The sequence below is a fragment of the Mesoplodon densirostris genome, chromosome 16 (genome assembly GCF_025265405.1).
Source record: "Mesoplodon densirostris isolate mMesDen1 chromosome 16, mMesDen1 primary haplotype, whole genome shotgun sequence".
Lineage (NCBI taxonomy): Eukaryota > Metazoa > Chordata > Mammalia > Artiodactyla > Ziphiidae > Mesoplodon > Mesoplodon densirostris.
Genome location: NC_082676.1, coordinates 15,553,951 through 15,568,393, shown reverse-complemented (window position 1 = coordinate 15,568,393; position 14,443 = coordinate 15,553,951). Strand labels below are relative to the sequence as shown.

Below are 14,443 nucleotides of genomic sequence, written 5' to 3'. Positions count from 1 at the left end.
GCCTCAACTATTTTCTGCTACAGCAAGACTACTTGTGTTTGGAGTTCACAAGACCACACTCAGGTTTAATTCATAAAAGGACTCACAGGACACAAAGGTGTTATACTTAAGTTTATATCAAATGGATGCAGAGTAGAATCACCAAAGGGGGAAAGTGCATGAGGTGAAGCTGGAGGAGCACAGGCACAAGCTTCTGCTTGTTTCGCTCAGCCCAACACATCCGAGGTGTTGCCAACCAGGGGAGCTCACTCCTGTCTGGGAGTCTTGGGTTTTTACTGTGGTCAGGCATGCAGGCATATACTGCCTGCACAGCTGACCTCAGGGAAGCCCCAGACCCCAAAGGGAAAGCAGGCATTTCCCTTGTCTAAAATGATTAAAGAAGACAGTTCAGGTGACACAAACTTAACACTTCATGAAGTGGGCAGTCTCCAACCCCAAGGGTCCAAAGAACTGTAGATCATTTACAAGAATAGAGAATTAAGTTTCAACTTGCTGACATGGCACCCCAGACATCTTGGGTCTAGATATTTATTTCAACACAGGCCTGAGATCAGATCCAGACGTTCCTACTGGGAGTTGGGTGTCATGTTGATGATCACAAGAGGAGCCCTGAATCTTTTGAGTATTTACCACCTAGAGGCACAGAGCTGAGCATTCTCTATTCATTAGTCGCAAATGCGTTCACAGCATCTCAAAGAAATGGAGTTGATTTTATAAATAATCCCGTTTTACAGATGAGGGCACCAAGGCCCAGGAACACTAAGTAATTTGCCAAACCCAGGTCCTCCTACTGTTGTTGGGGAGGAAACCTTTCCCTGTTTCCCTTCTAGGTTCCTTGGCTGGTCTGGTAATTCAATCAACATAAGACAGATGAACAGGAGAAAACCAAATTTCATATGTAGAGCATCCCCAAAGACATGGGACCCAAAGACGGTCAGGCAGTTGAGGCTTATATGCCATCCTGAGTGAAGGAGAAGGGGATGGGGATCTAATCAATCACTTCATCCTCGGGGAATGGAAGGAGACTCATGTTTGTTTTTACAAAAGAAGTCCCGTGACTTGTACTTGTCATAGGCTACCAGTGTGTGATCATTGCCAAGAATTAAGGTGAAGGCAGAGAATTAGGCAGAGGCGCAGGTTCGTGGCAGAGAACGCGGGGCTTTCTGAGATCCAGCTCTTCCCGACCTTGGCTTCTCTGATCTACGTCCCAAGGTGCGTGGGAAAGGCAGCTTTTCTCTGCACCTGCTACCCTTCTCCTCCACCCCGGTGAGGCTCCTTCAGGCTTGCTATCAAATTGTGGTCCTGTGGACCATCTCATAGGAGGGGAAACTGGGACTGGGGACACACCTGTAATGGTGAGCCTGTTAGGAATGCAGCTTCTCAGGCGTCACCCAGACCTGGGGGATCAGAATGTGTATTTACTTGCACAAGACCCACAGGCAGAGTCAAGTTTGAGAAGCACTGTTACTGGGCATTTGGCCTCAGCAGGCGGAAGCAGGAACCCTGGTTACGTGGGAGGAGAAGCATGAACAGCATTGACCCCAGATCCTCCCCTTCCTCACTCCCCTCCTCATTGCCTGTCCCACCCCTCAGCTGGGATATGAAAAGCTCCGTCAGCCCCCAGCTTCCCTCAGAAGCCCTCCTGCAAGGCCACGACCATGAGCCAGCTCTGCCTGTCCATCGCCCTTCTGGTCCTCCTGGGCACCCTGGTGGCTGGCACCCCGGGGGGTAAACACAAGAGCCGTGCCAGAGGTAAGTCCCGGCTCACCTCTCCTCCACAGGCTGGGGGAGAAATGAGGCTAGTCCATTGTCAACTGAAAAAAGTGTGCAACCTAAAAGTTGAGAGTTGATTTACTCGGAGGAAATTTTTTGAACTTCAAGCCTGGGAGGCAGCATGTCAAGTAACCGCGAGAGAACTGCTCTGAGGAGGTGGGGGGGAGCCAGGATATATAGAAGGAAGTTTGCCAACACAGGGCAGGTAGTCTGAATGTCAAAAGATTATTGTATAGTAAAGAAAACCAGATATCCCAAGTTAAGGAATTTAGCACTTTGTTTTAAATTAAAAAAATTAAAAAAATTTTTTTTTGTTTTTAACGTTTTTTCCCCTGTAATTTATTTCTAATCTCATAGCATTGCGGTTGGAAAAGATGCTTGATATGATTTCAATTTTCTTAAATTCACCGAGGCTTGATTTGTGACCCAAGATGTGATCTATCCTGGAGAATGTTCCGTGTGCACTTGAGAAGAAAGTGTAACCTGCTCTTTTCGGATAGAATGTCCTATAACTATCAATTAAATCTATCTGGTCTGTTGTATCATTTAAAGCGTGTGTTTCCTTATGAATTTTCTGTCTGCATGATCTGTCCATTGGTGTAAGTGAGGTGTTAAAGTCCTCCACTATTATGGTGTTACTGTCGATTTCCTCTTTTATAGCTGTTAGCATTTGCTGTATGTATTGAGGTGCTCTTGTGTTGGGTGCATATATATTTATAATTGGTATATCTTCTTCTTGGACTGATCCCTTGATCATTATGTAGTGTCCTTCCTTGTCTCTTGTAACATTCTTTATTTTAAAGTCTATTTTATGGTTCAGAAGAACCTAGGGTCAGGACAGGAATAAAGATGCAGACGTAGAGAATGGACTTGAGGACACTGGGAGGGGGAAGGGTAAGCTGGGACGAAGTGAGAGAGTGGCATGGACATATATACACTACAAAATGTAAAACAGATAGCTAGTGGGAAGCAGCTGCATAACACCGGGAGATCAGCTCGGTGCTTTGTGACCACCTAGAGGGGTGAGACAGGGAGGGTGGGAGGGAGACGCAAGAGGGAGGGGATATGGATATATATATATATATATATATATATATATATATATATATATATAGCGATTCACTTTGTTATACAGCAGAAACGAACACAACATTGTAAAGCAATTATACTCCAATAAAGATGTTAAAAAAAAAAAGCTAGGTGGCTTCCCTGGTGGTGCAGTGGTTGAGAGTCTGCCTGCCGATGCAGGGGACGCGGGTTAGTGCCCCGGTCCGGGAGGATCCCACATGCAGCAGAGAGGCTGGGCCCGTGAGCCATAGCCGCTGAGCCTGAACGTCCAGAGCCTGTGCTCCACAACGGGAGAGGCCACAGCAGTGAGAGGCCCGCGTACCGCAAAAAAAAAAAAAAAAAAAAAAAAAAAAGCTAGAACAATATTATCCCAAAATAAAAACATAAAGTCTATTTTACCTGATATGAGTATTGCTACTCCAGCTTTCTTCTGATTTCCATTTGCATGGAATATCTTTTTCCATCCCCTCCCTTTCAATCTGTATGTGTCCCTAGGCCTGAAGTGGGTCTCTTGTAGACAACATATATATGGGTCTTGTTTTTGTATTCATTCAGTGAGCCTGTGTCTTTTGGTTGGAGCATTCAATCCATTCACATTTAAGGTAATTATCGATATGTATGTTCCTATGACCATTTTCTTACTCGTTTTGGGTTTGTTTTTGTAGGTCCTTTTCTTCTCTTGTGTTTCCCATTTAGAGAAGTTCCTTTAGCATTTGTTGTAGAGCTGGTTTGGTGGTGCTGAGTTCTCTTAGCTTTTGCTTGTCTGTAAAGGTTTTGATTTCTCCATCGAATCTGAATGAGATCCTTGCTGGATAGAGTAATCTTGGTTGTAGGTTCTTCCCTTTCATCACTTTAAATATGTCCTGCCACTCCCTTCTGGCTTGTAGAGTTTCTGCTGGGAAATCAGCTGTTAACCTTATGGGAGTTCCCCTGTATGTTATTTGTCATTTTTCCCTTGTTGCTTTTAATAATTTTTCTTTGTCTTTAATTATTGTCAATTTGATTACTATGTGTCTTGGCATGTTTCTCCTTGGGTTTATCCTGCCTGGGACTCTCTGTGCTTCCTGGACTTGGGTGGCTATTTCCTTTCCCATGTTAGGGAAGTTTTCAACTATAATCTCTTCAAATATTTTCTCAGGTCCTTTCTCTCTCTCTTCTCCTGGCACCCCTATAATGTGAATGTTGGTGTGTTTAATGTTGTCCCAGAGGTCTCTTAGGCTGTCTTCATTTCTTTTCATTCTTTTTTCTTTATTCTATTCCGTGGCAGTGAATTCCACCATTCTGTCTTCCAGGTCACTTACCTGTTCTTCTGCCTCAGTTATTCTGCTATTGATTCCTTCTAGTGTATTTTTTTTCATTTCAGTTATTGTATTGTTCGTCTCTGTTTGTTTGTTCTTTAATTCTTCTAGGTGTTTGTTCTTTAATTCTTCTAGGTCTTTGTTAAACATTTCTTGCATCTTCTTGATCTTTGCCTCCATTCTTTTTCCAAGGTCCTGGGTCATCTTCACTATCATTATTCTGAATTCTTTTTCTGGAAGGTTGCCTATGTCCACTTCCTTTAGTTGTTTTTCTGGGATTTTATCTTGTTCCTTCATCTGGTACATAGTCCTCTGCCTTTTCATTTTGTCTGTCTTTCTGTGAATGTGGTTTTTGTTCCACAGGCTGTAGAACTGCTCATCTTGCTTCTGCTGTCTGCCCTCTCTATTTTTTATTTTTAAATTTATTTATTTATTTTTGGCTGCATGGCTGCATGTGGGCTTTCTCTAGTTGCGGCGAGTGGGGGCTATTCTTTGTTGCGGTGTGCAGGCTTCTCATTGCGGTGGCTTCTCTTATTGCAGAGTACAGGTTCTAGGCATGTGGGCTTCAGTAGTTGTGGCACGCGGGCTCAGTAGCTGTGGCTCATGGGCTCTAGAGCAGAGGCTCAGTAGTTGTGACGCATGGGCTTAGTTGCTCCGCGGCATGTGGGATTTTCCCGGACCAGGGCTCAAACCTATGTTGCCTGCGTTGGCCAGCAGTTTCTTTTTTCGTTGTTTTTTTGTTAAAAAATAATTTAAAAATAGAACAACATAGAGATAGAAACTATTTATATATTTTCCAATGCCTATTGTGACCCAACAAGGTTCCTGCAAGGGCTGTCCTCCCAACAGTTTCCTGAATTCTGTATTTTCACCATTAAATACCACAATAAAGTTGGAAATCCATTCACCATTTTTAAATGCATACTGATGTATTTAATAAAATGGCATGGACTATATCTTTTTCATTCCTGAATCCCAGCATTAAGTACGGTGCCTACCATGGACCAGGTTCTCGATACTTGAATGACACATAAATAGCTGAGACCAGCAAGTGTTTTCTGGGTGGGCTTGACAGAATTTCTGTACTTGCTGGGGTCACCATGAAGTCCATGGTCTTCAGCTTTGCACTTTCAGCAACGTAGCTTTATCAAGTTATCCTCAGGTGAGTAGTGAGACCCTTGGGAGCTGTTTCATGGCAGGGTGGCTTTGTAACGTGTCACCTTGACTAGACTACGTTTCCCAGTATCCCTACCTCGTAGGCTTCTGGTTAGGATGGGCCACGAGACATTTTGCATGATAACTGGAGGGCAGAAGTGAAGCAGCCGCGCACTCGGAAGGTTGGTGCAGGGGCACCAGGCGCTGTTGCAGTTCACGCATGTCATTTATCTGCTGGCTCACCCCGTTGGTATGGGGCAGCAGCCAGGCCTGCAGCTGCTCCACCTTCCCCAGGATCTTCCTTCGGCTTCTCTAATTCCTGGCCCAGATGCGTATTTAACTCTGTGATGAAGGGCACCAGCTTCTTCTGCAGGAAACCCACATCATCGAAGTTAGGGGTGGTGAGGGGCTGACATGGGTTCTGGGCCATCCGCGTGGTTTCCAGCTCGTGCTCGTGGGCGCCAGTGTGTCCTCGGTCTCCCACTCTTTACATCCATCTTCCCTTTCCGATTGCCTGTCCTTGGCAACCATACTGCTGTGTCCCGGAGGCAGGTTCCACCCAGGCTGAAAATCTCCATGATCACAGGCGTGTCAGCCCCTCCTACCTCCTCCTCTGCGGACAAGTCAGAAGTGGAGTCATCCTTGTCCTCCTTAGGGTCAGGTGGCTCTTGCTTCACAGGTGGCAGGCCAAGGGGAGCTTCAGGGTCTGACCCGGAAAGGGTCTTCATGTAGAGCCAGGCCTGTTTCGACACAGGCAAGGCGTGGGTGGCCCTGTGCCATCCTCGGACCCTGGCAGGCAGATTCATAACCACTGTGCCACCAGTGAACTCCCCAGACTAAGACATCGTGCTGTAAATGGATAGCATCGGCCATGGAATGTGAAAAAACTCTTTATGTGACGATGGGTAATCCCTTCCTAGAACCTGCGTGGCAGGTGTCACCTGTCTACATGGGGAAACTGCAGATATGTGAGTGGCCACTGGGCACTTCGTGGTGAGTGGTAAGTTCAAGTCAAGACACTATTCTGTCAAAATCCAGTCAGTGAAGCACCTGACATCTGCAGGGACTTGGTAACATGCAGATAATGGGTAAGAGTTTCTGGATGCACTGCCCCACACTCATTCCTCCCCTGTCCCGAAGCCGCATCTCAGCCACCAAAGCCCAGCGACGAGTGGGTCTGGGGTTTTTTCCCCCAGACACCAAATCCATGGTGTCTCTACCAACACCAACCAACTCTCCGACACCCATTGGGCATCCCCCAAGTCAATTCCCTTCTGACCTTAAATCCCCAGAGTTAGACTAGAGCCCACAGGTGGAAGACTGTGCCACAAAACTGCCCCACTTCAAGGGCCAGCCACAAACCCGTCCCGTCCTCTGCAGCTCATCACCCAGCTGTGTGCCTCTGTGACACTTGGCTGGGCTTGCTCCTGGGGCTTCTGGGCATTGAGCCAGCTCCCTTCTCCTTGACCCTGGAAGTGGAGCACAGGGTGTGTGTGTGTGTGAGAGAGAGAGAGAGAGAGTGTGTGTGTGTGTGAGAGTGTGTGTGTGTGTGTGTATGAATGCCTAGAAGGTTAGACTGTGGTCTTGTTTCTACTGCTGATTAGCAGTTTGGTGCTGGGTGATGCCTTCACCTCTGTGTGCTGCATTTCTTCTCCTCTGTGATAGGTGGTAAGGTAGAAATATACCCTAGAGAGGAGAGATTTGATGTGATCATGAAAGGAGATAAAAGATTTACACTGAGGGAATTGTAATCAGCACATCTCGGCAGTGTTAGCTGTTAGTGTGTGTGCGTGTGTGTTAGTGGGAGGATGCTTGTCTGTGTGTGGATGAGTGAGTGTGTATGGGGGGGCCTTGCTGTACATGGTTGTAATTGGGAGTGAATAGATGGGACAAGTGAAGAGGGGAGGGTATGTAAGCCTTCACACGTGCCTGCACTTTATACCTTACAAAGCAGCCGAGTGCATGGTGCGCAGACTCTGAAGCCGGTTTCCTGGGTTCAGGTCCTGTTCCTACCCAGCATGACCTTGGGCAAATTACAGATTTCCTGTGGCCTCAATTTTCTCCTCTGTATTGTTAGGAAATATTAAGATTTCCTCGCCCTCTGTTAGGATTATCGTGAGGATGAGATGGGTTAATATACGTCCAATGCTTAGGATAACGCCTGGCACGTGGAAGGAGCTACTCGTTTACTGCTGTCTTTACTCATTCTTCTTCTTCTTTTTTAAAATAAATAATTAATTAATTAATTTTCAGCTGTGTTGGGTCTTCGTTGCTGCACGCGGGCTTTCTCTAGTTGCGGTGCGCGGGCTTCTCATTGCGGTGGCTTCTCTTGTTACAGAGCATGGGCTCTAGGCGTGCGGGCTTCAGTAGTTGCAGCACGCGGGCTCAATAGTTGTGGTGCATGAGCTTAGTTGCTCTGTGGCATGTTTGAGTCCGGACCAGGGCTCGTATCCGTGTCCCCTGCATTGGCAGGTGGGTTCTTAACCGCTGCGCCACCAGGGAAGCCCCTATTATTCTTATTACAAGGACTGACTTTGCAGGGAGAAGGAATATATGTCTGTTGACTCCACTGCTTCCATAGCAACCCCACGACATGGGCAGCAGGGATCTCAGATGACACCTGACAACACAGGGCGGTGGGAGATTTCTGGCCACAGGTCACAGAGTTAGGGAAAGGGAGAGCTGGGATGCAAATTGACATCCTCCGACCCCAAAACCACAGATGGAGAGACCCGAGAAGGGCAGTTGTTGCAGGCGATCTTTGCAGCCTCCCACAGATCACTCCAGCCCCTGAGGTCCGCTCAGGCAGGTAGCTCTCCTGTTGGTGTTACCAGGTGCGGGGTGGTAAGTGGTCGTGCTGTGGAGACGTGTTCAGTTCCCTGCTTCCCCTCTGCCCACGCCCCTTACTCTTTTTTCTACCCAGAAAATCAGGGTTTGTCTCCCAGGAGAACATTGCCTTCCCCCAGCTCAGCTTCTGCTTGGACCAGTGCCAGGTAAATAGCAAGTTCCATCCAGCTGAGAAGCTGTGGCAGTGGTTGCCGGAAGGTGTCCTGTGTCACGCCTGTCTTCTGAGGTTAGTGAATTTGGGGTGGGGGGTGAAGGGCATTGATGCCCAGACGTGATGACGTCAGCAGGAGGCTGAAAAGGAGGACCAGAGCTAATGCACTCCCGTTCATTTATCTGTCCTTTGATTTGCTCTCATCCACTCACTGACCATCCATCACCTGCCACGCGCTGCTCTAGGTGCTGGGATGCTCCCTGAGTCAACCTATTGGACAAAATTCCACCCGTGGAATCACAATCTGTGTTTCCACGAGACCCACAGTCACAGTCAGGTCTGAGAAGTGCTGTTACTGGGCATTTGGCTCCAGCAGGCAGAAGCAGGTTAGGTGGGGAGGTTATGCAATAAACAGGACTGAGCCCAGCTCCACCCCTTCCTCACTCCCCTCCTCATTGCCTGTCCCACCCCTCAGCTGGGATATGAAAAGCTCCGTCAGTCCCCAGCTTCCCTCAGAAGCCCTCCTGCAAGGCCACGAACATGAGCCGGCTCGGCCTCTCCACCGCTCTTCTCGTCCTCCTGGGCACCCTGGTGGCCTGCACCCCAGTGGGTAAACACAAGCGCCATATTAGAGGTAAGTCCCGGCTCACCTCTCCTGTACAGGCTGGGGAGGGATGAGGGGAGTCCATGGAAGGGGCTGGGGAGCAGGGGTGGGGTGGGTGCTGACAGCCTCTCTGGATGTCTCCTGGGAAGTTGGGCATTTGTAACTCCAGGGACATTTCATGACTCTCAAAAGGAATCATTATGTCTCAGCTTTTAATAAAAGTATCCCACCGAACTCCACCTGACCAGGGACCCCATCTCTGAGACTATTCCTGGTCACTGCCTTGTCCCTGACCCTCACTGTAGTGTAATGAAAAGATCCATATTTGATCCTTGTCCTGGCTCCTGGCCCAGATGTCCTGCAACCCTTGGAATTTACTGTCTTCTGTATGGTAATACGATGAGTCAAGGAAGGGGACCCAGGATAGCTTAAGGATGGGGCCCGTCTCCAAAAAGTCTCATCAGGTGCTTAGAGAATTAGAACTTTCAACCTGTAGTACTTCTGGGGAGAGGCTGAGTTCAATCATCAGTGACCAATGATTCAATCAATTTGCTGACCTATTGAAACCTCAATAAAAAACCCTAAACTTCGGGGTTTTGGAGAACGTCCAGAGTGGTGAACTTTCGAGGTGATGTGGGGGAGAGTGTCCTGAGAGGGCACGGAGGCTCTGCACCCCTCAACCCCCCTTTGCCCTATGCGTCTCCTCCATTCAGCCGTCCCTGAGCTTCAACCTTTGTAATAAACTGGGAGCAGTAAGTAAGGGGCTTTCCTGAGTTCTGTGGGTGGTTCTAATAAATTACTGAAAATGGGAAGTGGGGTCATGGAACCTCCGAATTTATAGCAAGGTGGTCACATGTATGGGTGACCCCAGGACTTGTGACTGGCATTTGAAATGGGGGCTGTCTTGTGGAACTGAGCCCTCATATTGTTGAATCTGCACTAACTCTGTGGTTTTAGTGTCAGAAGTGAATTGACTCGTGGGACGCCCAGTTGGCGTTGCAGAATTGGTTGGTGTCAGTAGGGACACCACATATTTGCTCTCAGGGACAAAACCCGGAGTCACTCTCCCCTTTAATTTGGTGACTGTGGCTCGGGGGGCAGGGTTGTGTTTAGTATGCGTCGGTGCTCCCAGAAACTCTTAGCAGTTATCTGTATTTTCAGAATTCCTGGCAGAATCAGGTAGTTTATCAAATGGGTTGTGACATGATAGTATCACGGTGACCTAAATACTTACCTGCTGTGTGTGCTGGGGCAAGTCGTCTGTGGTTTCCTCACCTGACTGGGGACACGTGTTACACAGGTTCTCTGAAGGGATAACCAACCAATCATGAATTTCATAACCAATGATGTCCATTTCCCCCCAAGAGGTATTTATCTGGAAGACTTAGTCTACTTATCTTCCCCTTCTCAGACCAAAATATTTAGGTGTCAAATAATGATTATTTCTCTATTATTAAAATTAATCAGAAAAGTGCGGGGCAGCTGAACTTCTGCTCTGCCTGAGGCAACTACAGGGAGGGCAAGAAATCTAGCACTGCTGTGAGTCTGTTCGTGGACCTAAGGCTGTTTTTCTTCCAGGCGGGAACAATATTAGTCAAAACTCAATGCCCTTCCCCTTGCCCCCCTGTCTATCACTTTACTATCCTCTCAAGATATAGAATGTTAGAGCTAGATTCATAGTTGTATAGACTTGCCTCATCATTAAATAGACTTTTCACTAACAGCAATTCAGTGATATCCATTCTATTCAATGAACGTACACTTAGCATGAGCATGAACTGAGAGGTCAATTCCATTAACAATATTTCTCAAGTCCTTACAAGCATTGTTCTTGATGTGGGGAAACAGCTGTACACAAAATAGCAAACTAACTTGCCTCCTAAGAGGGAGACAGATCACAGAGAAAGGGGAAAATAATATGCCAGGTCGTGATGAATATTTTGAAAAGAGTGATGGGGATAAAGGAGGCTGTGCTCTTTCCACAGACTGGTCGGCAAACCTTCTATGATAAGGAGGTGCTGGAACAGAGGCTTCAGTAAAATGGGCCTGGTGTGTTTGAGCAGCAGCCAGGACCAGGGTGGCTGGAGCTGAGTGGGTGAAGGGGGGCTGGTGCGGAAGGGGATGAGGCAGAGGGGCCATGGGGCAGGTCGTGTAAGATAAGAGTCAGAATTTGACTGAGAGGGATGAGGGCTTGGTCATGGGAGCAATGGGATAGGATTCAAGTTGTCACAGGGTCCCTGCGGCTGCAGTGTGGAGAGTGGCCTCTAGGGGGCCAAGGGCAAAGACAGAAGCCCATGGGCAGGCTGCTGCAGTGGTCCAGGTGAGCCATGACGGAGTGTGTACCTATGTTGTTCCCTGGGTCCATCCCAGTTCTTCTGAAAAACATGAATGCCTTGGTCTGTTGAGGGGTTTATGCAGGTTTCACTACCTAGTCATGGCCACTGGTGATTGTTCAACCTCCAGCCCCTTTCCCCTCCCTGAGCGGGGCTGGGGGAGGCCATGGAGGAGGGTGGGAATGAAAGTTCCAACCCTCTGGTCAGGCAGTTAGTTCCTGTGGTAACCAGCGCCCACCCTCGGGTTACTAGGGGCTTCCCAATAGTCAGTCACCTCCGTCCCATAACAAAAGACAACTTATAGCTCTATTCACTTTGGCAATTCCAGGGGTTTTAGGAGTCTGTTACCAGAAATGGGATGAAGGACAAATATATATTTATTATAAATCACAATATCAATATTACCTCAATATTCCATTATTCCAGTCCCCATGAGGTAACCAAAGCTAACACACTGTTGTGTTTTCTTTCATGCCTTTCTTCATTACATCGTGATTCCTTCACACTTTTTTTTTTTTTTTTTTTTTTTTTGGCTGCACCACTCAGCTTGTGGGATCTTAGTTCCCTGACCAGGGATCGAACCTGGGCCCCCTGCAGTGGAAAAACGGAGTCCTAACCACAGGACCACCAGGGGATTCTCTTCACACTTTTTTTTTTTTAACACTGGAAACTTTCAACCATTCAATTAACTACAGAGAATAGTGTTACAAACCCCATTTAACCATCATCCAGCTTCAACAACTATCAACATGTGGAGAATATTATTGATGTGGGTCCTCTTTTTTTTGTAGACTGTTTCAAAACTAATCTAAAGTATTATGGCAATTAATCCATAAATACTTCATGAAGAAGATATAATTTTTTAAGGTGATTACCATATCGTGGTCACACCACAATACTAATAGTAATGTGTCGGAGCACAGGCCCTCTACTGGCCTTTTGACACTTCACACCCCTGCACCCCAACATTCTCTATTGCAAACAAGCTGGGTGTTGCTGTTGTTGACCTTATAGACCAAGCTTTGATGACCATCCTCATAACTGACCTAGAGTCCCTCCCATCCTTGCAGACCCACGGCCTGCCTTCTGCCTGGACCCTCCCTACATTGGTCGCTGCCAGGCCATATTTATGAGGTACTTCTACAATGCCAGCTCCGGGCTCTGCGAGATCTTCCAATATGGCGGCTGTGACGGCAGGCAAAACAACTTCCTGACATTAGGGGACTGCATGAAGACCTGTGGTTTTTCCAGTTGGCCCTCGAGTAAGACAGGGGCAGGGCAGGGTGGGAGGGGAAGGGCTGGGGAAAGAGAAGGGGCTCAGGGGACCACCCACCATTCACAGCTGCGCAGTGTCTTTCCTCCTCGCTGCCTCCCAGGAGAAGTGGCTGCAGTGTCCTGTGAAACCACACACTGAGCAGATCTTCCATGGCCCAGCTTGGCAGAAGGTCACCCTAGAAGCCCCGTCATGAGAATCTGAGCCTCCTCACATGCTCCCCTTTTTCAGATGGGAACACTGAGTCAGCCCCCCTACAGAGCAGGTCTGCAGAGTTCCTGAGCACCCCACCTAGGCTTGGAAAACTCACTTCCTTCTTGTTGGTCATCCTGGTTCTGGGAGGACTGTGGTTGCTCATTTCTGGGATGGTCTAGGACCCAACAGAGGGTACCGTGTCCAAGTCTGGGGCTTCAGAGATGTCATTCAGCCAGTCCCTTTCTTTTTGCAGAGGACCAGTGAACTGTGCTCCCTCAACATGCTGAAGTCCAAGGAGGACCCACGCAGGGCTGGCTGTGGCTGCTTCTGAAACAGTTCAGCCTCCCTGGCTTCCTTCTCAACCCCACCCTCCTCAGCAGAACCCTGGCTCTCTCCTTCCCCCCATGGGTCTACTTGCTTTAGCTTTGTCTCATCCAGTCAGCTCTAAGCGCCATGAGAGAAAGTCTTCCCTTTATCCCTAGCACTTAGCACGGTTCCTGTCACAAAGTAGACCGTCCATAAGTATTTGAGGAAGGAAGGAATGAATGCAGGAGCACATTCCTAATGACTGGAGTGACTACAGGGCCTGGGATTTGAAGCAAGTATTCTAGTCCTAACCCTCATCCTCACTGCATCCTCACCTTCATCCCCCTCCCCACCATCACTATTCTCCTTGTGGGTATCGTTGGTATAATTTCTGGAATCGAGTTCTGAGAATCAGTGATGGCAGAAGTCTTTTCATTAAAGAAGTCCCTTTCCCCCACCGTGATGTTGAACATTTTCCTATCTGTCATTTAAAATTCTACATCCTTATAATCAATAAAATAATTTCCTAATTAAGCTAACTTGCGTGGAATCTGATTTTTGCACCTAAGAACCTTATCCAACACTGTCCATGGAGATGGTGGTCCTTCTCATTATTCTGCAGAGCAGTGGACACCTCCCCTCTTTCTGCCCTCAGACTGGGCCCTACCAAGTATTGGAAGAAAACCTATTACAATACCATCTACCTCTTAGTGGGCACCCCAAGCTACAAAAATATCTGGGAGACACCTCAACATGAAAGCTTTCTTTCTTTACTTCTTGGGCCAGGTCAAATTTGGGGGCAAGTTGTTCTCCTGGACTCTTAGAAGGACAGAAGAAGAAGCATGAGGCTCAATAGTCCATTTTTCCAAGGAACTCCCTTTCACAAGGTCATTTGTATGGAGAGGGGGCTTCTTACTTCTGTTAAAGAAGGGCAACTACCCTTTTTTGTGAGACTGGCCATGTGCCAGGCTCTGTGCTTGTCATTTTCCCCAAATTATATCTTTGTATTTTCCAAATGATACTGCGAGGGAGGAAATGGGAGCACGGAGATGTCAGTTAGCTGGAGGATTAGTTTCCTGGGGCTACTGAGGGAGCCGAGGTGAAGGCCCTGGCTGTCACCTGAAGAGGTCAAGGCCAGCCTTCTTGAAGAGGTCAAGGCCAGCTTCTCTGAAGAGATCAAGGCCAGCCTCCCTGAAGAGGTCAAGGCCAGTTTCCCAGAAGAGGCGATGACTGAGCTGAGTTTGGAAGGGTGAGTGGGATTCTGTCAGGTAGAGAGAAGAGGGCAAACAGGAGCTTTGGGGCAAGACAAAGAGGCAGAGATGAGAACAGAGATTGTACATCCATCCATTTCCCAGGTCGGAGTCTGTATTGGTTTCCAAGTAGACTTTAAGCATCACGAGGAGACCCCAACTTGTTCCTCAGAGTCCACCCAGCCCTGAA

The 14,443-nt window shown here is 47.7% G+C and overlaps 1 protein-coding gene across 1 annotated transcript; it reads left to right on the top strand.

Moving 5' to 3' along the window:
- Positions 1-1,658: 1,658 nt before the first annotated feature.
- LOC132476583 (serum basic protease inhibitor-like) lies at positions 1,659-13,208 on the top strand. Its single transcript, XM_060078618.1, has 3 exons — positions 1,659-1,752; positions 12,300-12,491; positions 13,180-13,208. The coding sequence occupies exons 1-3, from the start codon at positions 1,659-1,661 to the stop codon at positions 13,206-13,208; spliced, it is 315 nt and encodes a 104-aa protein (XP_059934601.1).
- The last annotated feature ends 1,235 nt before the right edge of the window (positions 13,209-14,443 follow it).

Bases quoted from the DNA above. Each gene is read 5' to 3' on its own strand.
- LOC132476583 (XM_060078618.1), top strand. From the start codon at position 1,659: ATGAGCCAGCTCTGCCTGTCCATCGCCCTTCTGGTCCTCCTGGGCACC. The intron at 1,753-12,299 runs GTAAGTCCCGGC...CCATCCTTGCAG, and splicing joins ACACAAGAGCCGTGCCAGAG to ACCCACGGCCTGCCTTCTGC. The intron at 12,492-13,179 runs GTAAGACAGGGG...CTTTATCCCTAG, and splicing joins TTTTTCCAGTTGGCCCTCGA to CACTTAGCACGGTTCCTGTC.